This window comes from Rhinoraja longicauda, chromosome 21 (genome assembly GCF_053455715.1).
Source record: "Rhinoraja longicauda isolate Sanriku21f chromosome 21, sRhiLon1.1, whole genome shotgun sequence".
NCBI lineage: Eukaryota > Metazoa > Chordata > Chondrichthyes > Rajiformes > Arhynchobatidae > Rhinoraja > Rhinoraja longicauda.
The window spans coordinates 21,412,413-21,437,232 of NC_135973.1; the positions used below are offsets into that span (position 1 = coordinate 21,412,413).

Sequence of the window (24,820 nt, forward strand, 5' to 3'; positions counted from 1 at the left end):
CAAATTGGGCCAAAAGGCCTGTTTCCGTGCTGTACGGCTCGATAACCCTGTAAGAACAAGATTCCAGATCGATCAATTGTTTTCCTGGATAATGATAGTGCAAGCTACACTGATCTCTGCATTTGCTACTACTATTTAACACATGCCAAACCTAAAGCCTGCCAGTGCCTTCGAACACAAGCGTACAAGCTTGTATTGTATGGGATTATAGCAGAGGTGCTTTGAGTTAAATTGCACGTTCATGGGTTTATGGAAAGGCCAAGTTTTACAGATGACTTAAGCGTTAAGAATCTGGCACAGGGCACTGCTGGCTTCTGCCGAAATGAATGGAAATCTCCACAAGAACCTGCGATTACTTCACAGCAGTTCAATCCATCTTCTTCCATGTCTATGCTTCCTAGATGGTCCAGTTTTGTATTTTCCTGTTCCACTGAATGTGGAACGAATAATTTCAATAATAAACTTTAGTCTGTAAAGTTTGGCCTGAAACATTTAGAATGGATTTAGCGGGGATGTCACGGAAATATACCAAATAGTGAAAGGCCTGGATGGAATGAATGTGGAGAGGATGTTCCCACTAGTGGAAGAGTCAAGGACTAGAGGCCATAACATCAGAATTAAATGACATACATTTAGAAAGATAAGGAGGAATTTCTTTAGGCAGAAGGTGGTGAATCTGTGGATTCATTGCCCTAGATGGCTATGGAGACCAAGTCGATGGATATTTTTAAGACAGAGATTGACAGATGGAATGAATGTGGCGAGGATGTCCACTTAGAAACATAGAAAATAGGTGCAGGAGGAGGCCATTCGGCCCTTCGAGCCAGCACCGCCATTCATTGTGATTATGGCTGATCGTCCACAATCAATAACCCGTGCCTGCCTTCTCCCTATATCCCTTGATTCCACTAGCCCCTAGAGCTCTATCTAACTTTCTCTTAAATCCATCCAGTGATTTGGCCTCCACTGCCCTCTGGCAGAGAATTCCACAAATTCACAACTCTGGGTGAAAAAGTTCCTTCTCACCTCAGTTTTAAATGGCCTCCCGTTTATTCTAAGACTGTGGCCCCTGGTTCTGGACTCGCCCAACATTGGGAACATTTTTCCTGCATCTAGCTTGTCCAGTCCTTTTATAATTTTATATGTTTCTATAAGCCCCTTTTCATCCTAATTCCACTCCTAGAACTTATGAACATTTACCATTAGCTATACCTCACGAGTATGCTGATCCACATTTGCATTCCACTTTCTCCACCATGACTTCAATTACCCATCCACTTCCATCCAAATTATAAAATGCCCCATAAATATTGAAATAAACCTTCAACAAAATATTCAAGTAGGATTGTGTGCAAGTAGTATCAGCAAGGCCTGAAGATGCTGATAAGTTTTATATAACCAAATTTGTCCATTGATAAAATGTTCTCTGAACTGACAGAGCATTTTTCCACATGCTAAATAACACATTAGCCCGATGAGGTATTGATTGATTGAAAGATACAGATTGAATGATATAAGGAAACAGACCTTTTAGTCTGTGAAGTTTGGCGTGAAACATTTAGAATGGATATAGAAGGATGAGGTGGGGGGGGGGGGGGGGGGGGGTGTCCTCATGGAAACTTACCAAATAGTGAAAGGCTTAGATGAAGTGAATGTGGAGACGATGTTTCCACTAGTACAGGACCAATAGAAGTATGTAATACATGAAGCACTTTTAACCATGAAGCACTTCTTGCTGTTGTGTACGATTGGTCAGCTTTTGATATGAGAAAGGGTTAAAGTGTAGCGCACTATGAATTACACATACAGTCCGTGTTATGGAAAAACAATGCAACACTACATTGACTCTAGTTTGGTGAATAATATGTTTGCAAAAAAGGCTGCTCCAGGAAAAATAGACCCTTAAATTACAAATTGAATAAAAACCATTTAAAAAAGATGACAAGCATAAACTCCACATAAAGTCCACAGGATCGTCCAATGGTTTCAATCTATATTTGTTAAATACATCATTTAATACAAATAGTTTGTCAATGCCATCACATAAATTATGGAGACCCTTGATTTACACTCACTTTTGCCTTAGTATTGTTACTCTTGGTAAAGCTCAGCAAAGAAAATAGAGTATTGAAAATCAAAATCCAAATAGGACCTATTATGGCTAAGGCCCTACTTAAGTTGCTGGATGATCTTCAGAAAACTATGGCTGAGTTGCAAATGATGTGAGAAAGTTAAGATTATTTTTAATTAATCGTGGTAATTGGCCATGTTCAGAAAGTCTGGAGGATAGAGATCCCTGGATTGACTGATGATGAGGCCAGGAACCCAGGAATAATCAGGACAGAAGGCAGATAGAGTGGGAATTTAGTTTATTTTAGTTTAGAGATACAGCATGGAAACAGGCTCTTTGGCCCACCGAGTCCACGCCAACCATCGATCACCCATTCACACTAGTTCTATGTTATCCCACTTTCGCATCCATCCCATTCACACTAGGGGCAATTTACAGAAGCCAATTAAGCTATAACACCCGCATGTCTTTGAGATGTGGGAGGAAACCGGAGTGCCCAGAAGAAACTCACACGATCACAGGGAGAACATGCAAACTCCACATTGACAGCATGTGAGGCCAGGATCGAACCCATGTCTCTGGTATTGTGAGGCAGCAGCTCTACCAGCTGTGCCACCTGGGGTGCTGGTGACTTTCTGAATGGCGAGGTTGAGAGAGGGACCAATAGGCTTCCTGCAGTAGAGGTCTAATTTTGTGGGATCCACAATTTCAAGTAAAATTACAATTTAAGCAAGGCTCTAGTATACTGATTTATCTCTAGTGAAACCATTCCTTTGGGTGAATGGATTCAACTATTTCTGCTTTTGGGACAAATATTCTTCATCTTTCAGAGGTGATTGGATCACAAATGCTTCCAGTTTATTGACCATGTATACATTCCAAATACTGTAAAATAGCCCCTTCACAAGAACACAGACAGAACAACAAAGAACAATTCATTTTCCACCAAAGGAACAAATATGTGAACTGAAAGCAGCAGCAGGGGTGAGCAATACTGGCCCTCATGTTTCTCTCATCCTTTTTAAAGAAGACTACCCACCTTTTCCATAATACGGCGAAGAACAAAAATATCTATACATCACAAATAAAATGAATAATATACAATCGACAATAATTAATTCAATCAAACACCATAGACATCGAAAATAAACCTTCTAACATGATTTTCAAATATCAGGTCCCAAATAATTTAATTCTCCAGTTCTCCAAATTTTCTGAAGATTGCTTCACAAAGAATGTACAGCATATACACACATACCATTCAGCCCAAAAGGTCTATCACATTGCTGATGCTCCGCACTAACCTCCCTCCTATCCTTCCTCGGTTAAATCCATGAACAAAGCCTCTCTTTCTTTGGTGCCTCCCCAGCTTCCTCTCCAATGTAATATCCGCTAAAACAAACATGCCAGCTCCATATTCCTAGGGCATGACAACAGTGAGAATCACGTAGATCAAGTGACTTAAAGACATTATGGTATCGATCATTCCTGGTATTTTCAAGGCCAGACTCTCCACCATCCACCCCCTCCCCAATCCGACTTTTCCCGTGACATTGAAGTGAAATGTGAGGTGATCCATTTCACAAAAGTCTTTTTAAGAGGCCATGGATCTGACTGGTAAGACTGTGATGGAGACTCACATAAAGCCACGGAAAGGCTAAACCTCAGCTTCAGGGGAAACACAAGTTTATGACATTTATTTAGCCATTATTCTTGATTCAGCATCGGGTATCTTGTGTCAGTTACCACTGCAGCCACTTCCAATAACACCAGACCATGTGGTGAAAACATTCACCCTGACAGAAATTTATTCGAATTAGGTATAAAACCTATTGCTGTGTGCTGTAACTTGTGTATAATGTACAACACGGGGACAATCTCCAACATCATTTCAGGTGGGGAGCAGTGGGCATACAATAGGTCTGAACAGTAACTGTTGAACTGAAGCATTAAAGAGGAGTCATTTCTGTGAACTGAAATCCTCAGATGAAAATATCTTCAAAGCTTCCAAAGTAGATTTGAAAGCTGTTTATGGGTGAGTGGTTCAAGAGGACAGATTGTTCCTACCACACTGCTCTCATCCTCTGTAACTTGATGTGCTTCGGTACTTCGATACCACAAGGCAATGTGTGCAAAAGAAAATGCTTCAACCATTAATAAAACAAAGCCCAAATAGACCTCTATGGAATCTAGCTCCCTCCAGACAAGTCAATGGCACTTCACTTCTCCAACTGTTGCATTACACCTTTCTGAACATCACTGGAAATCCTCTGCCTCATAAGTGCTCCAATTGCCCACACAAGGGTAAGATTCCTGCACAATCTAGGGTGATTTTAGCACGCTGCAAGGTGGAGAGAATGGAAAAGAACATCTGTGCAGGTCTGGGTGCAAAGAGGGGGGGAGTGGGGAAATGTCAACACAGTGCCGTTGTAAACAAGCACTGATCCATCACCATAAGAAACATCTTCAAGGATGGCAGAAGTATTTTCTCAGAACTGGCGATTCAATAAACAGCAGGCTAGATAACGGGGAAACCAAAGGCTTTAATAAAAGACAGCCACCAATAAAATTCAGGTGGCAGTTTTCTATTTGGATAGCAGTCAGTATGTGATTACTCCCACCGGAGTAATTATGGGGGCAGTGTGGGAGGGAAGCATTGGAAAAACCCACAGGGAATAACCAACAGATCATAGGGTGACAGAGTGAGATCAAAGCTTGTCTGGAGCATAAGCAATGGATAGACCAGTTGGGCCAAGTTTCTGTGCTGAACATTGTAGACAAACACAACAATAACGTTGGTGCAGATACGAATGTAATGTCACATTGCATCATTCAGTAGTTAGTGCACTTATCAAGCATCCTCACTTTTGTGGTCGGCTGGAAGCATGAGGTAGTACTTGATGCTACTACCATCCATAACACTGAATACCTGATCTTATACTGATCCCTGTCAGAATCCCCAAGTAGTGCCTGCTCCTTGGGACACCCTCAGAGCTGATCCATTGTGCTGTCAAAGATTGGCAGTGGTGAGGAGGATTCAACTTTAGGCAAACCATCATGGGCGATTAGTTCTATATTTGTGAGATGGTCTGTAAATTGAGAGAGGAATAACGTTTCATGCCAAAAAATCTTCACGTTTGTCAAGGACCTGAAACGTTAACCATTTCTCCAACATTGCTGCCTGACCTGCTGTTTCCACCCTTCAGATTTCCAGCATCTTTTGGTCTTACAGATGGCATTCTCAATGGGTACCCATCGCAATTGGCAGCGGGTTCATACAGAAGTGTTTGATCCACACCTCGAGGGCTTCCATTTTGCCCAACATTAATTTTTAAAGTAAAACAATAAACCACAGAATCCTTCGTTGGTGGATAGTTGATGCTACAAAGGTTGTATCACAGAAACACAACAGGCTGTTTGGCTGTTATGACTGAATTTAGTTACACACTGTCAGATCAAACACACAGCAACATTAAAGCTGTTGAACCTCCGCTGTGAGAAACACCTCGGACACCTAAACTATCCATGTAATACTGCAACCAAAACTACAGATATGCCACTGAATACATTGCATGTGCAGTTAGAGGGAATATTTCCTTGACCCAAGGCAACCATGCCTGCTTTAAAATGCGACCAGTGCTCCATACTGTTGCAGCAGAAACCCTCAACTCTACAATGGACTGTCGGTTAACAGACTGCCTTAACAGACTACCAGTTCCATTGTTTCACTTGTGATTTTTCATCCTCATACAGACGTGTGAACAGGCACCACTGCAGAGCTGGGATTAATGTAAAAATTGGGCCCTCAATGCTGACAACAGACTGGATTACTGACACATTACTCTCTGGTCTACGCTGCACTGGAGTGAGAACCAGCACTGTGCTGGTTGTGAATATTTCAGTGCCCATACAGTTTAAACCAAGTACGCTACATTCTTGTTACTGGATTTCAATTGGTGACAGACTGTTTGCTGTCCCAAAGTGCGGAATAACAGCAAACGCAGGCAACACTACAACTCTACTCACTGTGGATGCAGCAGCCAGCCTGGGCAAGATTAGTCTCTGCCTGGACCAATCCCTACGGCAAACAGAACATGCCACGCAGTGACACAAACCATCAGCATTTGACAGCATTTTGATTGAGTTCCTGCTGCTCGACTGATAAAATGTTTTTAGATTTAGTGGCCGAGCTTCCATTCTGGGTAGTCAGCTTCACCGGTTCATTGTCGGCTGCTTTGGGGACACAACTGTGTGAAGGGTCCATCGAGTTGGCTCTGACTGTCATGTGATCCCAGCCACCCTGTAAGGTGACAACAAATACAACAACAAAAAAGTTACCTCGAGAGGAGAAACCATGGAAAGCTAATCAATGAAAATCACAAGCAGTTAAGGATCACTAAAGTTCTGTAAATAACAATTTAAAGCCCTGGTACTATCCAAGGTTCTGTGTACAGCACCGTAGGTGACCAATGAGTCCACCATGAACTGAATTTATGTGCCTGAAGAAGGGTTCTGACCCAAAATGTCACCCATCCTTTTTCTCCAGAGATGCTGCCTGATGCGCTGAGTTACTCCAGCACTTTGTGTCTATCTTCTATGTGCGAACTGTTCAATTACAGAATGGCAGAAGGAGGCAATTCAACCCATCAAATATACACTGGCTCTAAACAAGAGCAATGCAGCAAGACTTACAAGCTGTGTATAATGTGCTACTGTGTTTACCAGCCAATTGTGCTGCATGTATGAATTTCATTGTTCCGTTTCAGTATATAAAGCAATTAAACACTGCTGACTCTCATTACCTCTTGCCGTGACCCTACAAATTATTTAATAGATGATAGGCACAAAGTGCTGGCGGAACTCAGTGGGTCATGTAGCATCTCTGGGGAGAAAGGATGGGTGACGTTTCGGGTTGGAGCCCTTCTTCAGACTAAACCGTTATTTGCAGTTCCTTTCTACAAATTCTTTAACAGCACCCCTTTGAACGTTACAACATAATCCACCCCCAGTACTGAACCCAGCAGTACTTTCCAAATCCAGATCCACGCTGTGTGAATAAGATTTTCCTCATTCTTTTTCTGACCACCTCGATTCCATGACCCCTGGTTCTTGATTCCCCCCCAACAATGGGAACAGCTTGCTCTATAACTATCATGGTTTTAAATACTGCATCAAATCCCCTCATGGTCTCCTCGTTCAAGTAGAATAACCACGGCCTCTCATCCCTCACCCCCTGAAGTCATTTTCTACACCCTGACGAAGGCTTTTACCCTTTCCCAAAGTGTGGCACCTAAAAATGGACACAACATCCTCGTGGAAGCCAAGCCGAAGTTTTATAAAGTTTCGCCATAACGTTCTTGGCTTATTATGAGAGCCCACAACCCAGTGTGCTCGGGTTTGCCCACTCTCTCAACCTGCCCTGCAACTTTCAAAGAATGGCACAGGATACTCCTATATCTCTCAGCCCTTAAACCCTTCACATAACTCGTTTGTACTTGATTATTAAGGGTTATAATAATCAGGGGTTATGGGGAGAAGGCCGGAGAATGGGGTTGAGAGGGAAAGACAGATCAGCCATGATTGAATGGCGAAATAGACTTGATGGGTCGAATGGCCTAATTCTGCTCCTATAACTTATGAACTTTTTTCTCTATTGTCTGTGCTAATTCTACCTATATAAACATAATACTTTAACATTTCTCGTAATAAATTTCATTCGCCACCTCTCTGCCCACTGAATTCCATTTGCCACCCATCTGCCCATTATATTCCATTTGCCACCAGCCTGCCCATCAAACACCATTTGCCACCAACCTGCCCATCTTTCCTTGATGTGTATCACTCTCTTCCTTGCAGTACACAGTCTGTGGGTCAGCTGCATCAATTATTTCCATTTTCCTCTCCTTCTCTGTATTTTTATTTTCAGGTATAAATCCAATTGATTTTCCAAAGTTACCACTACTTAAAACTGCTTCCATTTCCTCTTTAAATTTTTTTTAAAAGGTTACTTTTTAATGATTTATTCCTAGAGGTGAGGTGTTGGTGAATTCAGGGAGAAAACACCAACGCAAAACAAAAATAAAATTGGGTGGAGAATATGTTAAGAAGCAAGATGCTGTTGATTGCTAGGGGTGGATAAACACACCGATATGCGAGGAAAGGAGGGATATCGATCTCGTGCAGGCAAAGGAGATTAGTTTATCTTGGCATCATGTTCGGCACGGACAATGTGGGCCGAAGAGCCAGTTCATGTGCTGCACTGTTCTATGTACTGGGAACATTGCTAATTTTGTACAAAGCAACAAGGAACAGCCATGATTTTTATGAAGTTTAAGTGAAGCTCTGGAAGTTCTGCCAAGTTCCCACTGCACTAACAGGAACAAGAAGTCAAATCACAACAAACAATCAGACAAAGGTGCCTGCTTACTGTAGAGGCAGAAACAATCAACCATAACATATTGCTCATTTGACAACAGAATGAAATACATCTGATTGATCATACATGTTTTATGCATTAAATTTAACTTGTTCCCTTCCGATTCAAGTTACTGCAAATATATACACTTATGAGGGGCATTGATAGGGCAGACGTTCAGAGCTTTTATCTTTGTTGGAAATGCCAAAGACTGGAAGGTATTGCTTTAAGATGAGAGGGACAAAGTTTAAAATAAAGGTGAGGGGGAAGTTTTTTTTCCTTACACAGGGGATGGTGGGTGCCTGGAATGTACTGTCAGGTGCGACGATGGAGACAGATACGATAGTCGGATTCAAGAGGATGTTAGATAGGTACATGGATATACAGGGGAATGGAGGGATATGGATCACGTGCAGGCAGGGGAGACAGGTTTAACTGGGCAGATAGGTTTGGCATGGACATTGTTCATTAGTTCATAAGTTCTAGGAGCAGAAATAGCCTACTCTGCCAATCAGGTCTAGACCACCATTCAATCTTTCCCTCTCAACCCTTCTCCCCATAACCTCTGAAATCCTTACAAATTAAGAATCTCTCAATCGCCACCATACAAAGATCCATTGGCTTGGCCTCCACAGCCCATTATGGTCTGAAGGCCAGTTTCCGTGCTATACTGTTCTATGTTCAAATTATCTTTTTGTTTTGTGGTAGCATTTGGGTCAGACTTGAGCAGTAGCTGCAGATGCACGAGTCAGTCACAATTGTTATTAGGAAAGAGGCAAACTGGAGAAACTCAACATAACCAATTTGCCAAAAACAGGCACCTGGGGTCAAGTAAAATAAACAATTAATGATCCTCATGAATGTTGAGAAGTGACATTTTTAAATGGCTACCTTTCTAGACTACTGGGAAAAAATAAAACTGATTACAATGCACGCCAAATGGAAACGCTACACAATTTTCCAGCACTCTTCCCACATCCCCCCATTCCTTGCATATTCAGAAATCCATTGATTTCTGTTTTGAACAAACTCAATGTCTAAGCTTCTATATTCCTCCAGGGTACAGAATTTCAAAGATTTACCACACTCTGTGCAAACAAATTTCTCCTCACCTCAGTCCTAAACGGCCTACCCTTACTCCAGGATCTCTTACAGCTGCTGTCGCTCGGGACCAGGGACCTGGGTTTGATCCTGGCCTTGGGTGCTGTCTCTTTGTGGAGTTTGCACGTTCTCCTTGTGACCGCGTGGGTTTCCCCCCACATTCCAAAGATGTGTGGGTTTGCGGGTTAATTAGCTTCTGTGAATTGCCTCTAGTGTGTAGGGAGTAGATGGGAAAGTGAGCACTTTGGCACTGCACGATGCTGTCACACAGCGCCAGAGAGCTGGGTGTGATCCTGACGGCACCTGTCTGTGGCGATATGTTACCAGCAGCACAGCAGAAAATCAGCGATGCAACTGACAAGCTACCAATGCATTTAAACACATTAGCGCTATTGCGATCTACCGGCAGCAACGGAACTGTCGACTGTAAGGGAATCACAGGGGAATCCCTGACGACCTGGCGGAGGATCGCAGGAACAGCAAGTACTGTACCTGGAAACACTGGGAGGCCTCCATTGTGTCCGGAAATGTGGCCGGCGGGCAGGACTACAAGTCAGACTGAAGCGCAGGGGACTACGACCCCCTCTCCCTACCATCCTACTAGCCAATGTACAATCACTGGAAAATAAAGTGGAGGACTTAAGGTCAAGGCTGCTTTACCAAAGGGAGCTGAGGGACATCCCCCTGAAGTTGTTTCACAGAGACATGGCTCACCCCGAGCTCCCCAGACTCATCCGTCCAGCCTGAAGGTTTCTCCATCCATCGTATGGACTGTACGCAGGCATTTGGGAAAGGGAGTGGTCTGCCTTATGGTCAACTCTGCGTGGTGTTCAGACGTGGCAGTTCTGTCTAACATCTGCTCTCTGCACCTGGAACATCTGGCGGTGAAGTGCCGCCCCTTGTGGACTTTGGAAGAAGAAGGATGAGGATCCAAATCCTGTTTATATCAACGGGACGATGGTGGAGAGAGTCAGAAACTTCACATTCCTGGGCGTGCATATTTCTGAAGATCTTTCCTGGACCCAGCACACTGATGCAATTATAAATAAAGCACATCAATGCCTCTACTTCCTGAGAAGATTAAGGAGATTCAGTATGTCACAAAGGATTCTCTTGAACTTCTACAGGTGCACAGTAGAGAGCATATTGACTGGTTGCCTCATGGCCTGGTTCGGCAACTTGAACGTCCAGGAGCGGAAAACACTGCAAAAGGTTGTGAACACCGCCCAGCTCTGACCTCCCCACTATCAAAGGAATTTATCGGAGTTGCTGCCTCAAAAAGGCAGCCAGCATCACCAGAGACCCACACCATCCTGGCCACACACTCATCGGAAGAAGGTACAGGAGCCTGAAAACTGTAACGTCCAGGTTTAGGAACAGCTTCTTCCCTACAGCCATTAGGCTATTAAACACGACAACCTCAAATAAGCTCTGAACTACAATAGACTATTATTATTATTATCATCATTATTATTGCACTACTATTGTTTGTATTTTGAGTATGCGTGTATGTGTGTATCTACAGTGCCCTCCATTATGTTTGGGACTAAGACCCATCATTTATTTATTTGCCTCTGTACTCCAAAATTTGAGATTTGTAATAGAAAAAAAATCACATGTGTTTTTTTTCTCTCTCTCGTTTATCATATTGTTTACAGTGTACTATGTTTACATATTCTGTTGTGCTGCAGCAAGTAATAATTTAATTGTTCTATCTGGGACATATGACAATAAAACACTCTTGACTCAGGATGCTGTCTGTACAGAGTTTGTACCTCCTCCCTGTTACTGTGTAGGTTTTTTCCGGGTACTCCGGTTACCCCCCACACTCTGAAGACATACAGGTTTGTAGGTTAATTGGCTTCTGTAAATTGTTCTGAATGTATAGGATAGTGCTAGTACTGTATATGGGGTGATATCTGGTCAGCGTGGACTTGGTGGGCTGAAGGGCCCGTTTCCATGCTGTGTCCCTTTGATCAATCAATGATTGTTACTACTACCGTGGTTATCGCTTCTTGCTAACTTACTCCAATGCCATAGTCCCAAGAGCCACCAATGGGGTCTTGTGGCTGGACACCCAGCCGATGACAAACTGTTCCGCAACTCAAGCTGTGACTGCCTTGAACCTTATCGGCGATTATCCAAACCTGTAATAAAAAGCAAAATTACATTTATTAATACCTGCAATAACTCCTCAATACAACATGTTTTTACAGTGGTAGGACCTCCCAAGGTACCTCACCAGAGCATTATCAATCAAAATCTGGCACCACAAAGACACATGGTACTGCAGATGCTGGAATCTAGAGCAAAGCACAAAGTGCTAGTGCAACTTAGTAAGTCAGGCAGCATCTTTGGAGGTAATGAACAGATGACATTTCGGGTTGGGAACCTCCAGGCTGATAGCTGGAATGGGGGTGGGAACTGGGGCAAAACTCAGTAAGTGATAGGTGGTATACAGGTGAGGGGGATTGGATTGGCAGATGGGTGGACAAAGGTTAGAGATGAAAAGGAGACGAAAGGGTGTCAGACAGAGATGCGGAGTGAAAAGTGAAGCCAGAGCTCAAACAAGGGCATATTAAGATAGATGACCAGAAATTGGCTTTAGGAAGTGCTTTAAAATAGAAAATAGAGGAGGAAAGGTGGAGAGGATTTAGTGAGGGAATTCTAGAGATTAAAGTGTTGACAGTTGAAGGCACAAAAGCAAATGTCAGAACGATAAAAAGCAGGTGTATGAAGGAGCCAGTGGAAAAGAAAGCACTGGAAGAATTCAACAGATCAGACTACACCTGAATAAGGGTCCCAACTCAAAACATTGTTCTTCCACAGGTGTAGTCTGACCTGTTGAGTTCCTTCAGCACTTGTAGAAGCAAGGATTGCAGATGCTGGCTTACCAAGGAAAGGCACAAAATGCTGGAGTAACACCAAGTCAGGCAGCATCCCTGGAGAACATGGATAGGTGATGTTTCAGGTTGGAACCCTGAAGAAAGCAACCTTTAGAAGATCTGGAAGATCTGGGTGGAAGACCCAATGGAATTAATGGCCGGGTAGTGTTGGTGGACCGGAAGTCAGTGTATGGGGTTAATTATATTGTTCAGTCCAACAGTTATTATAGCTATCTGTGGTTTGTAGATTGATGATGGGCGAGGATGAATTAATCGTTGGTACAAATAATATTATCATTGGATTTTAAATTTTACTAAACAATCCTAACAAATTTACAAAGACCCAACTGTACAGAATAAAACAAAATGACAAATGAATGCTACAATTTTGGGCGGCACGGTGACGTAGTGGTAGATTTGCTGCCTTACAGATGCAGAGACCCTGGTTCAAAACTGACTACGGGTGCTGTCTGTGCAGAGTCTGCACATTCTCCCCTTGACCACATGGGTTTTCTCCGGGTGCTCCGGTTTCCTCCCATACTCCAAAGATGTACAGGTTTGTAGGTTAATTGGCTTTGGTAAGTTATAAAATTTTCCCTAGTGTGTAGTATAGTGTTAGCGTACGAGGTGATCGCTGATCGGCTCGGACTCAGTGGGCCGCAAGGCCTGTTTCCATGCTGTATCTCTAAAGTCTAAAGTTTGCATTCCAAGGATTCAAATTTGCATCATTGATGTATTTAAACTGTGGTGTTAGCAATTAATCTATGATGTTAACAAGTTATTAAAGATGCTTATTTCCTGGAATGTCATTTAACTTGTGAATCCATTTTTTTGTTTTAATTGTGTGATCTTGGTAATCCCTCTGTATATTTTTTCCCTGTAATGCCTCTGGCTGCCTTGCACAATGCCCTGACCCAGGGGACACAGGACAATGTCAGTCCTATTTCAGAGTTCCAATTGTGTTCACAGTACAGGTCAGAATGACCCCTGATTCTAATTCCCAGGTCAGTTGGAAGAGCAGTCACTTACACAGTAACTTAATTCCATGGAAAAGAGGAGTAGGAAGACAGATTCAAAAAGTTTATTTTTGATTTGTTTAAATGTCCTGAATTTGGATCTAGAAATATGCTTTATCTTGGTGCAGTTTTTAAACTAGACTTTAGAGATACCACGCGGAAACAGGCCCTTTGGCCCACCGAGTCCGCGTCAACCAGCGATCAGCCGGTGCACTAGCACTATCCTACACACTAGGAATCATTTACAATTTTACCGAAGCCAATTAACCTACAAATCTGTACAAGACCTACCTCTTTGAGATGTGGGAGGAAATGGGAGTACCCGGAGAAATCCCAGTCACAGGAAGAAAGAAAAAAACTCTGTACAGACAGCACCCATAGTCAGGATCGAACCCGGGTCTCTGGCACTGTAAGGCAGCAACTCTACCGCTGCACCACTGGGCTCCAACAATTAGTGGTTAGGGTAAAAAATATATACGTTTATAAAGTGAGACAAAAGAAACTGCAGATGTTGGAGAACTCCAAGGAACTGCAGATGCTGGTGGCATTCACACACCACGAGGCACTGACCTGATCAAGAGGACCAACTGAAACCTTACGGACATTTGTAGAAACATGTTGCCAGATCGATCCTTGAGGGTAACTTGGAGAAATACCCTGGCGAAACCACAAATTACCTATAATAGAAGCAGATTATTACCGTAGCAGTACACAACCATAGTTTACCACAGGACAAAACAAAAACACAAAGTGCTAGAGTATATAAAATTATGTGAGTCATAGATAGGGTAGACAGTGTATTAATCAGCATCTGCAATTGTTTGTTTCTACTACTTACACCCTTACTCGATTATAGCGGACGATCGGCAATTACAGACACCATCCCCCCCGCTTTGGTCCATTATAACAAGGGTTTACTGTATTCCAAAAGCTCAGATATTATTTTACGTTATTGATAATTGTTCACTAGTTTCACTGTCGCTGGTCTTTCAGTGCTGAGTAAATGATAGCACCAAGTCGGCATCTCACCGTTATCATCCACTGCACACACCGACGTCCTTCCCACAGACACCTGGACCAGCTTCTGTTTGGGAGGTGGAGGTATGTGGTACCAGCAGTCACCTGTAACGCAAGTGGGGGACAAAATGTAAAGACAAGGACACAAACACTCTCACAACCACAGTACATAATCCCAAAATAGTTCATCTTTGAGGTGTAGTCTGGATGCGGGATTCAGGGCGGTCAATCTGTGCAAAGCAGGCTCCCATAAACTGCAACGTAGAGTCAGTCATGGAGTCATACATCATGGAAACAGGCCCTTTGGCACAACTCGTCCATGCTGACCAAGATGTCCCATCTACACTAGTCCCCACATTAGATAATATCAAGTAATTAGTTAAATTCCAGCATCTGTGAAAGATTTCTCAAGCAGCAGAACTTTCCCTCGCAAAATAAAATGTTGTAGGTTTAGTTACCTGTAGAATTTTGTGGGGCAACTGAGCCCCGGTAGAAAGCTGATCCATCCCTGGCAATTCCCCAGACCTGGTAGTGTCCTCCGACTGAGATAGACACGAATGGCTGGTCAGTACCGATATGCAGCCATGAAGTGCCCTGCAAGGAACGTTTGGATGCCATCACAGCTTGTACATGTTAAAGGGAACATCTGAAGAAGGTCCCGAACCGAAACATCACCTATCCTTTATCTCCAGAGATACTGCCTGACCCGCTGACATACTCCAGCATTTTGTGTTCACCTTTGGTATAAATCAGCATCTGCAGTTCTCTTTTTTATTATATAATGAGAGAACGAGGGGGAGGCATTGAGAGAAAGGAGAGGAAAGGGTGGGAAAAGGCGAGGGAGAGAGCCAAAAGAAAGGCAGAGAAGTTGGGGTTGTTGATTGAGAAGATGTGGGTGTGGGAGAGAAGGGAGGAGAGAATAGGGCAGGAGAGATGGAGGACCTGTTTCCACGATGTATCTCTAAAGTCTAAAGTAAAGTCTAAAGTTTAAACCAGTGTCAATGGGTGATCAATGGTCAGCGTGGACTCGGTGGATCGAACGGCCTGTTCCTGTGCTGCATCTGTCAATCAGTGAATCGATATCTATTCCTTGATCAACATTAAAGATTAGATTCCTAGGTAATTATCACACTGATGTGGACAGGAGGTTGCTAGCAATAAATTGACTGGTGCATTTCTGATGTTACAAAACACTTCGGGTTACATTTAACTTACTCCATCAAATGTCCTGAAATCATGAAACATGCTGCACAAACACAAGTGTAGAGTGTGCAGGCCAATGCGTCCCTTGCTGTAAGGCCTACACAATGCTCATTCAATTTGAAGACTAAAGGTTTCGGAAAGTTGGTCCAAATCAGGGAGGAGCTGATGAGCAAGTGAAGGAATAAGTTACAGTGAGATATGCGGGGTTGATTGACTGATGGGTACGCTCTGATAGCTGGCAAACACTGGACAGGCCAAATAACATTGTGTGGTAAGGAAATATTAGTCAAGAGTCACACAGCAGGGAAGCAGGCCCTTCGGACCAACTTGCCCATGCTGACCAAGATGTCCATCTATGCTAATCCCACCTGCTCTTCTTGGCTCATATCCCCCACAAAGCTTTCCTATCCATGTACTTGTCTAAATGTCTTTTAAATGCTGTTATGCTACCTGCCTACTACTTCCTCTAGCAGCTCGTTCCATATATCCACCACCATCTGTGTGCAAAAGCTACCCCTTAGGTTCCTGTTAAATCTTTCCCCTTAAGCCTGTGTCATAAGTATCGGCACAGTCGCACAGTAGAGTTGCTGCTTTACAGCGCCCGAGGCCCGGGTTCGATCCTAAGGGTGCTGTCTGTATAGAGTGTGTACGTTCTCCCCGTGACCTGCGTGGGTTTTCTCTGGGAGCTTCAGTTTCCTCCCACACTGCAAAGACGTACAGGTTTATAGGTAATTTAGCTTTGGTAAAATGGTAAGTTGCCCCTAGTGTGTAAGGTAGTGTTAGTATGTAGGATAGTGTTAGTGTGTGGGGGTCACTGGCCGGCGTGGACTTGGTGGGCTGATGGGCCTGTTTCCACACTGTATCTCTAAACAAAAACTAAACTAAATCAGTTAATTGCTGACCTGCACTTCAATGACTCCAAAAAAGGTTTATTGTTGCGGATGTCACATATACGAGGTCTACTTGAAGCGTGCATCCTTACCATGGCATTTTGCTTTGTGACTTCCGTCCTACACAAGACATCCCCTTTGCTGCTAATAGCCCACAAGGCGACTTGGTCACTCGCGCCCTGAGGCACAGATGGAATCAGCGAGAGGTCCCGCAGGGCTATCGGTGCAACCTCGAACCACGGACCCGTCGTGACAGTTTTGCACTTTCTGGAGAGTCAAAGTACAATTGATCATCTCAAATGAAGAAAGCCACAATGTGGTCAGCACAGACTGGAAGCCAATAGTTTTCTCTCTCTCTCACTGCCGTGTTTGATTCAATGATTATCATAATTTTTTTTTAAATCTGTTGATAAATCATTAACCTGAACTATTGATAGAATTAGAATACTGCAGAGGAACATGCCCTTCAGCCCACGATCTGTGCATGAAACCAAGACCAATTCTTATCTGCCTGCACGTATCCCTGCATATCCACGTGCCTCTCCAAAGGTTTCTTAAACGCTACTATTGTATCTGCTTCCACCACCACCCCCAGCAGCATGTTCCAGCGTCTCACCACCCTCTATGTAAAAAAACTTTGCCCCTCTCACCTTTAAGCCATGCCCTCTAGTATTTGCTTTTTCTATTCTGGGGAAAAGGTTCTGAGTGTCTACCCTATCTACGCCTCCCATCATTTTCAAACTTCTGTCAGGTCTCCTTGCAACCTTCGGCATCCCAGAGAAAACAATTCAAGTCTGTCCAATCACTCCCTGTAGCTAATATTCACTAATCCAGGCAGCATTTTGTTAATAGCCGAGTATTTCCAGCATCTTTTATTAACACAAGTACCCCTTTACCTTGCCCATCGTCTCCGCCTCACAAAGTCTTTCATCGTCTTGTATCCATGGTATGAGCTGAAACAGCCAATATTCGTTGTCAGTACTCATATTGGCTTCTGTACTTATTCAAACTTATTTTGCATAGCTTCCACCAGAAGGCTAACAGACAAAATTGAAATTATGTTGTGAAAGGAAAATTGGACGACACTTTTAAACATTTATTTTAGAGAATACGGAGAGATACAGCATGGAAACAGGCCCTTCGGCCCAACTGGTCTATGCTGACCAAAATAACTCATCCAGGCTAGTCCGGTTTCCTGCGTTTGGCCCATATCTCTCTAAACCTTTCCTATCCATGTACTTATCCTTTCAATGTCAGGGAATGTTGCCAACTGTCCCGCTCCAGACTGCAGGAGTACGTGCTGAGGGATACATTGAAGCTTGGTGCAGCCAACACCAAGGCTCTGTAGGGGAGGACCACAGTCTCTGGTCCTTCCGCTGCTGGACATTGAGGGGCAGAGTCTGGTGGGGACACCCCTCAAACAAGGGAAGGGATATTACCCCATAGGACCATATCAGTGGCAAGAGTGTTTTGTTTAAATACAGGTGAGTATATTACTGAGTATGAAATTATTCAATGTATAGACACTGAAGAGGTTTTGCAGAGTTTTTCTTTTGTATAAAAATAGACGTAAAGTGCTGGAGCAACACAGCAGTTCAGACATCGCTGGAAAACAAGGAAAGGTGACATTTCGGTTTGGGACCCATCTTCAGACTGATTGTTTTGTTCTGAATAAAGTTCATTTTTGAAATTTAAAAAGTGTCTTAATTGTTGTTATTGTATCTGCCTCAACAACAACCACTGGCAGTTCATTCCATATACACACTGCCCTTTGAGTGGAAAAAATTGCCCCTTAGGTTCCTATTAAACCTTTCCCCTCTCTGCTTAAACCTATGGCCTCTGGTTCTCGATTCCCCTACCTACCATATCAGATGATATTATAACATGATGGAGATTGAACAGATCAGCAGCTGGTATTTTTCTATGTAGGATGACACAGTGGCGAAGCTGGTAGAGTTGACGCCTCACTGCACCAGAAACCCGGGTTCTATCCTGGCCTTGGTCTGTGTAGAGTTTGCACGTTCTCCCTTCGACTGGGTGTTGTTTCCTCCGGGTACTCCGGTTTACTCCCAAATCCCAAAGACGTGCAGGTTTGTAGGTTATCTGGCCTCTACGAATTATCCCAGGTGTGTAGAAAGTGTGTAGAAAGTGGATGAGGAAGTGTGATAACATAGAACTAGTGTCAACGGGTGATCGATGGTCAGCTGGTGGGAGGGCATGTTTTCACGCTGTATCTCTAAAGCAATTATGGTAACCCCAATGTATTAACCAGAGATTAATGACAAATCTGCCCTGGACAGTTTGACCACGACAGAGGAATAACAAACAAAGATCTAATTGAACCAAATTTCTAATAGAAATACATTCAGACAGCGAGAAAGGAGTCTCTCGGATCGGCACCATAAGAATAGCTTCTTCCCTGCTCGCGAACGGACCTCTCATAAACCAAGGATGTACTCCTGATCTCCCAATCTACCTTGTTGTGACCCTTGTACTTTAAAAATCTGTACCTCTCTGTAACTGTAACACTATATTCTGCACTCTGCTTCATTCTCTTTTTGTACCACCTATTGGATTCACTGATGGTACGAATGCACTCACTGATGATACAGCCGCACCCACTGATGGTACAGCTGCATTCACTGCTGGTACGGCTGCACTCACTGATGGTCCAGCTGCATCCACTGATGGTACAGCCACACTCCTGCATGGCACGGCTCCACTCACTGATGGTACAGCTGCACCCACTGATGGTTCAGCCGCACTCCTGCACGGTACGGCTGCACTCACTGATGGTACGGCTGCACGCACTGATGGTACGGCTGCACACACTGATGGTATGGCTGCACACATTGATGGTACGAATGCACTCCTGCATGGTATGACTGCACTCCTGCACGGTACGACTCCACTCAAGTATGGTCTCTAGTCACCTACGGTCTGACTGTACTTGCATATGGTCTGATTGCACTCACTTATTCTATGACTTGCCTGTGTGGCATGCAGATCAAAATTTCCCACTTTATATATGACAATAATAAACCGATAGCAAAACCACAGCGGGTACTTTGCAAGTTAAGACAATAGACAATAGACAATAGGTGCAGGAGTAGGCCATTCAGCCCTTCGAGCCAGCACCGCTATTCAATGCGATCATGGCTGATCACTCTCAATCAGTACCACGTTCCTGCCTTCTCCCCATACCCTCACTCCGCTATCCTTAAGAGCTCTATCCAGCTCTCTCTTGAAAGCATCCAACGAACTGGCCTCCACTGCCTTCTGAGGCAGAGAATTCCACACCTTCACCACTCTCTGACTGAAAAAGTTCTTCCTCATCTCCGTTCTAAATGGCCTACCCCTTATTCTTAAACTGTGGCCCCTTGTTCTGGACTCCCCCAACATTGGGAACATGTTTCCTGCCTCTAATGTGTCCAATCCCCTAATTATCTTATATGTTTCAATAAGATCCCCCCTCATCCTTCTAAATTCCAGTGTATACAAGCCTAATTGCTCCAGCCTTTCAACATACGACAGTCCCGCCATTCCGGGAATCAACCTAGTGAACCTACGCTGCACGCCCTCAATAGCAAGAATATCCTTCCTCAAATTTGGAGACCAAAACTGCACACAGTACTCCAGGTGCGGTCTCACCAGGGCCCAGTACAACTGTACAAGGACCTCTTTGCTCCTATACTCAACTCCTCTTGTTACGAAGGCTAACATTCCATTGGCTTTCTTCACTGCCTGCTGTACCTGCATGCTTCCTTTGTAAGAAGTACAGAGTAAATAAAAGATTTGTTTTAATTCTAACAGCTGATAACTTTAAGTACTTACGCAGGGAAGTCAGCTGCGAACTGCCACCCGTTGCGATCAGTCCCACCAGGTGCATTGAAATCGATGTACCAGTCATTCACCTGGCAACGGAATGAAACACAGGATTTCTCCACGGCATCAGGGAAATACTCGGACAAAACACCTTGAACACACCTCGCTGGAGACTTGAGTTAGTTGAAATAACTAGAAAGCACTTTGTAATCATAGTATCAGTCTGGTTTAGTTTAGAGATACAGTGCGGAAACAGGCCCTTCGGCCCACTGGGTCCGTGCTGACCAGCGATCACCCCATATACTAACACAATCCTACACACTAGGGATAATTTACAATTTTACTGAAGCGTGCACGTCTTTGGAGTGTGGGATGAAACCGGTGACCCGGAGAAAACCCACACAGGTCATGGCGAGAATGTACAAACTCTGTAAAGACAGCACCCGTGGTCAGGATCGAACCCAGGTCTCTGGCGCTGAAATCCACAGCACCACCATGCCACCCTGGTCAGGCGGTCAGTCTGCGCATCTATGTGGTCTTGGCTGCCCTTGAGAGATAGCATTCAAGGTTTTAGCAACAAGGAATGGATCTGACTTAGACATACAATAGAGAAGTTAGAAGAGTCTGAAGAAAGGTCCCAACTCAAAATGTCACCAGTCCATAAGCTCCAAAGATGCTGCACGACCCACAGAGTTACTCCAGCACTTTGTGTTTTTTTCATGCAAAAGAAGGTTTCACAAAAAAAAAACAAGCGCTGGAGTAACTCAGTGAGTCAGGCATCATCTCTGGAGAACATGGATAGGTGACGTTAAAGGGCAGGAGCCTTCTTTAGACATTGTACTAGGGGGGAGAAAGCTGGAAGAGGTGGGGGCAGGACAAATCCTGGCACGTGATAGGTGGATACAAGTCAGGGAGGGGAGGGCGGTTATTAGCAGATGGGTGGACAATGGCCAGAGATGAAAAGCCAAAATGCTGGGAGATAAGAATATTGCCCTTTTAAAAAAAATTAAACTATTTCCAAAATATTTACATATTGAATTATAACAAAACATCCAGACGATCAAATATTTTAACTATCAAATATATTACAATCCTGATCCTGGAATCAGCAATCCCCCAGTGCTCAGCAGTCCTGGAACTCCTTCATGGTGCCAGTGGACACCGCGTGCTCTCTTTCATGGGACACTTGGGCATGGGCGTAATCCCAAAAATGGAGCAGGCAGTCAGCTCAGGCAGAGTCCTCGTCTGCCTGGCGCCTTGACCCACAAATGGTCAGCTTGGCCAGGTCGAGGGACAAACCAACCAGGACAACCTCTGATCGGCCCACTCCCCTCCACACTGGGTGACAATATTGCTCTTGTAGTTTCCTGCTCTCTGCTGCCACCATTTGCCACTTGTCAAGAATGACAGAATAATTATATGGTGGAGGATCAGGCAGCATCTACGGAGTAAATGGATAGGTGACGTTTTGGGTTGGGACTCTCTTTTAACATGACATAATATCCTAAGGTCCATCACAGAAGCATTATTAATCAAATTTAACAATTAACTACCTCCTCTGGCAGCTTGCTCCATATACCCACCAAAGTTGCCCCTCCGATTCCTATTGAATCTTTTCCCTCTCACCTTAAACTTATGTTGTTTGATTTTTGATTCCCCTCCCATGGGTAAAAGACTCTGTGCATTCACCTAATCTCTTCCTCTTGTGATTTTATATACCTCTACAAGATCACCCCGCAACCCCCTGCGTGCCAAGGAATAAAGTTCCAGCCTGCCCAACCTCCCTATAGCATGGGTGGTGGAGGCAGATACGATAGTGGGGTTTAAGAGGCTTTTAGATAGGGACTTTTGGATAGGAAAGGATTACAAGGATGTGGGCCAAACGTGGGCAGGTGGGACCAGTGTAGATGGGGCATCTTGGTCCGAAGGGCATGTTTCCATGCTGTGTGACTCATGCTGGAATGGATCATGTGCAGGCAGATGACATTAGTTCCTCTTGGCATGATGGTCAGCACAGACATTGTGGGCCAAAGGACATGGTCTTGAACTGTACCTTTCTGTGTTCTAATGGTCTATTTCTATGTTCCGACTTTACTATGTCACACCCTCTTCTCCCCTCTCCCATCAGGCAAGAGGAACAGAAATGTGAAAATGCATACCTCCAGATTCAGGGACAGTTTCTTCCCAGCTGTTATCAGGCAACTGAACCATTCTATCAGCAACTAGAGAGTGTGCCTGACCTACGATCTACCTCATTGGAGACCATCCGACTATCTTTAATTGGACTTTACGTTACACTAAACGTTATTCCATTAAATCCTGTATCTGTACATTGTGGACGGATTGATTGTAATCATGAGTAGTCTTTACGCTGACTGGATAGCACGCAACAAAAAAACTTTTCACTGTGCCTCGCTACATGTGACAATAAACTGATTTAAATGGCTGTGTAGAAAGGAACTGCAGATGCTGGTTCATAGACACAAAGTGCTAGTGGGTCAGGCATCGTCTCTGGAGAAAAGGGATGGGTGATGTTTCAGGTCGGGACCCTTCTTCACACTAAATGGCAAACTTTAACGGGAAGGGTACGGAAGCACTCTTACCCATGTCCATTGTGAAGGAGGCTTTGTGTGTGCCTTGGTGCATTCCTGCAGACCTGATGCATCGCTCCACATGTACCTGTCAGTCGGCAGGCCTCTGAAAAAGAAGAGCACTGTGACCTTGGGTGTCGAGGTGGGGTGTCTGAACATTACAACACCTCATCCTCAGCAGCATCTCACAGCCACTTCCTAAAGCTTTGCCTCACATACAAATTACAGCAGAGCAACAAGTCAAGTCAAGTCAAATTTATTTGTCACATACACATACTCGATGTGCAGTGAAATGAAAGTGGCAATGCCTGCGGGTTGTGCACAAAAAGAATTACAGTTACAGCATATAAATAAAGTTAATAAGTTACTAAACATAGCACAAAAAGTGTCGACAAAAATTTAGTCTCTGGGGTTATAAAAGTTGACAGTCCTGATGGCCTGTGGGAAGAAGCTCCGTCTCATCCTCTCCGTTTTCACAGCGTGACAGCGGAGACGTTTGCCTGATCGTAGCATCTGGAACAGTCCGTTACTGGGGTGGCAGGGGTCCCTCATGATCTTGCTTGCTCTGGATCTGCACCTCCTGATGTATAGGTCCTGCAGGGGGACGAGTGTAGTTCCCATGGTGCGTTCTGCCGAACGCACTACTCTCTGCAGGGCCATCCTGTCCTGGGCAGAGCTGTTCCCAAACCAGATTGTAATGTTGCTGGACAGGATGCTCTCTACAGCCCCAGAGTAGAAGCAATGAAGGATCCTCAGCGACACTCTGAATTTCCTCAGTTGTCTAAGGTGGTAAAGGCGCTGCTTAGCCTTACCCACCAGTGCGGCAATGTGCGTTGCCCACGTCAGATCCTCTGCGATGCGGACTCCCAAGTATTTGAAACTGCTCACCCTATCCACAATAGACCCATTTATCTCGAGTGGCGTGTACGTCCTTGGATGTTTAGCCCTTCTGAAGTCCACAATCAGCTCCTTTGTTTTAGTGACATTCAAGAGGAGGCTATTGTCCTGACACCAGAGTGCCAGATCAGCCACCTCCTCCCGGTAGGCCTTCTCATCGTTGTTGGAGATCCGGCCCACCACCACAGTGTCATCAGCAAACTTGATGATGGAGTTTGAGCTGAACCTGGCCCCACAGTCATGTGTGTACAGGGAGTACAGTAGGGGGCTAAGGACGCAGCCCTGGGGGGATCCTATGTTCAGGGTGAGGGAGCTAGATGTGTGTTCCCCCATCCTGACCACTTGGGGCCTGGCAGTGAGGAAGTCCAGGACCCAGGCACACAGAGGGGTGCTAAGCCCCAGTTCCAGAGTGGCGTGTACGTCCTTGGATGTTTAGCCCTTCTGAAGTCCACAATCAGCTCCTTTGTTTTAGTGACATTCAAGAGGAGGCTATTGTCCTGACACCAGAGTGCCAGATCAGCCACCTCCTCCCGGTAGGCCTTCTCATCGTTGTTGGAGATCCGGCCCACCACCACAGTGTCATCAGCAAACTTGATGATGGAGTTTGAGCTGAACCTGGCCCCACAGTCATGTGTGTACAGGGAGTACAGTAGGGGGCTAAGGACGCAGCCCTGGGGGGATCCTATGTTCAGGGTGAGGGAGCTAGATGTGTGTTCCCCCATCCTGACCACTTGGGGCCTGGCAGTGAGAAAGTCCAGGACCCAGGCACACAGAGGGGTGCTAAGCCCCAGTTCCAGAGGCTTCTCAACCAGTCTGCTGGGGACTATTGTGTTGAATGCTGAACTAAAGTCAATGAACAGCATCCTCACATAGCCCCCCTGGCTGTCCAGATGAGAGAGAGCGGTGTGT

General features: G+C 44.5%; 1 protein-coding gene across 3 annotated transcripts in view; it reads right to left on the reverse strand.

Moving 5' to 3' along the window:
* Positions 1 to 1,644: 1,644 nt before the first annotated feature.
* The window catches only part of tecpr1a (tectonin beta-propeller repeat containing 1a), a 64,588-nt gene continuing 41,412 nt past the window's right edge, over positions 1,645 to 24,820 (reverse strand). For all 3 annotated transcript variants that reach the window (XM_078418080.1, XM_078418078.1, XM_078418079.1), the window contains exons 17-25: positions 23,027 to 23,120; positions 20,433 to 20,512; positions 17,495 to 17,551; positions 16,691 to 16,865; positions 14,964 to 15,099; positions 14,518 to 14,610; positions 14,059 to 14,165; positions 11,615 to 11,734; positions 1,645 to 6,371 (exon numbers count right to left, since the gene is read on the reverse strand). In XM_078418080.1, coding sequence (XP_078274206.1) covers positions 6,189 to 6,371; positions 11,615 to 11,734; positions 14,059 to 14,165; positions 14,518 to 14,610; positions 14,964 to 15,099; positions 16,691 to 16,865; positions 17,495 to 17,551; positions 20,433 to 20,512; positions 23,027 to 23,120 — 1,045 coding nt within the window. In that variant the 3' untranslated portion in view covers positions 1,645 to 6,188. The remainder of the gene's footprint in view (positions 6,372 to 11,614; positions 11,735 to 14,058; positions 14,166 to 14,517; positions 14,611 to 14,963; positions 15,100 to 16,690; positions 16,866 to 17,494; positions 17,552 to 20,432; positions 20,513 to 23,026; positions 23,121 to 24,820) is intronic.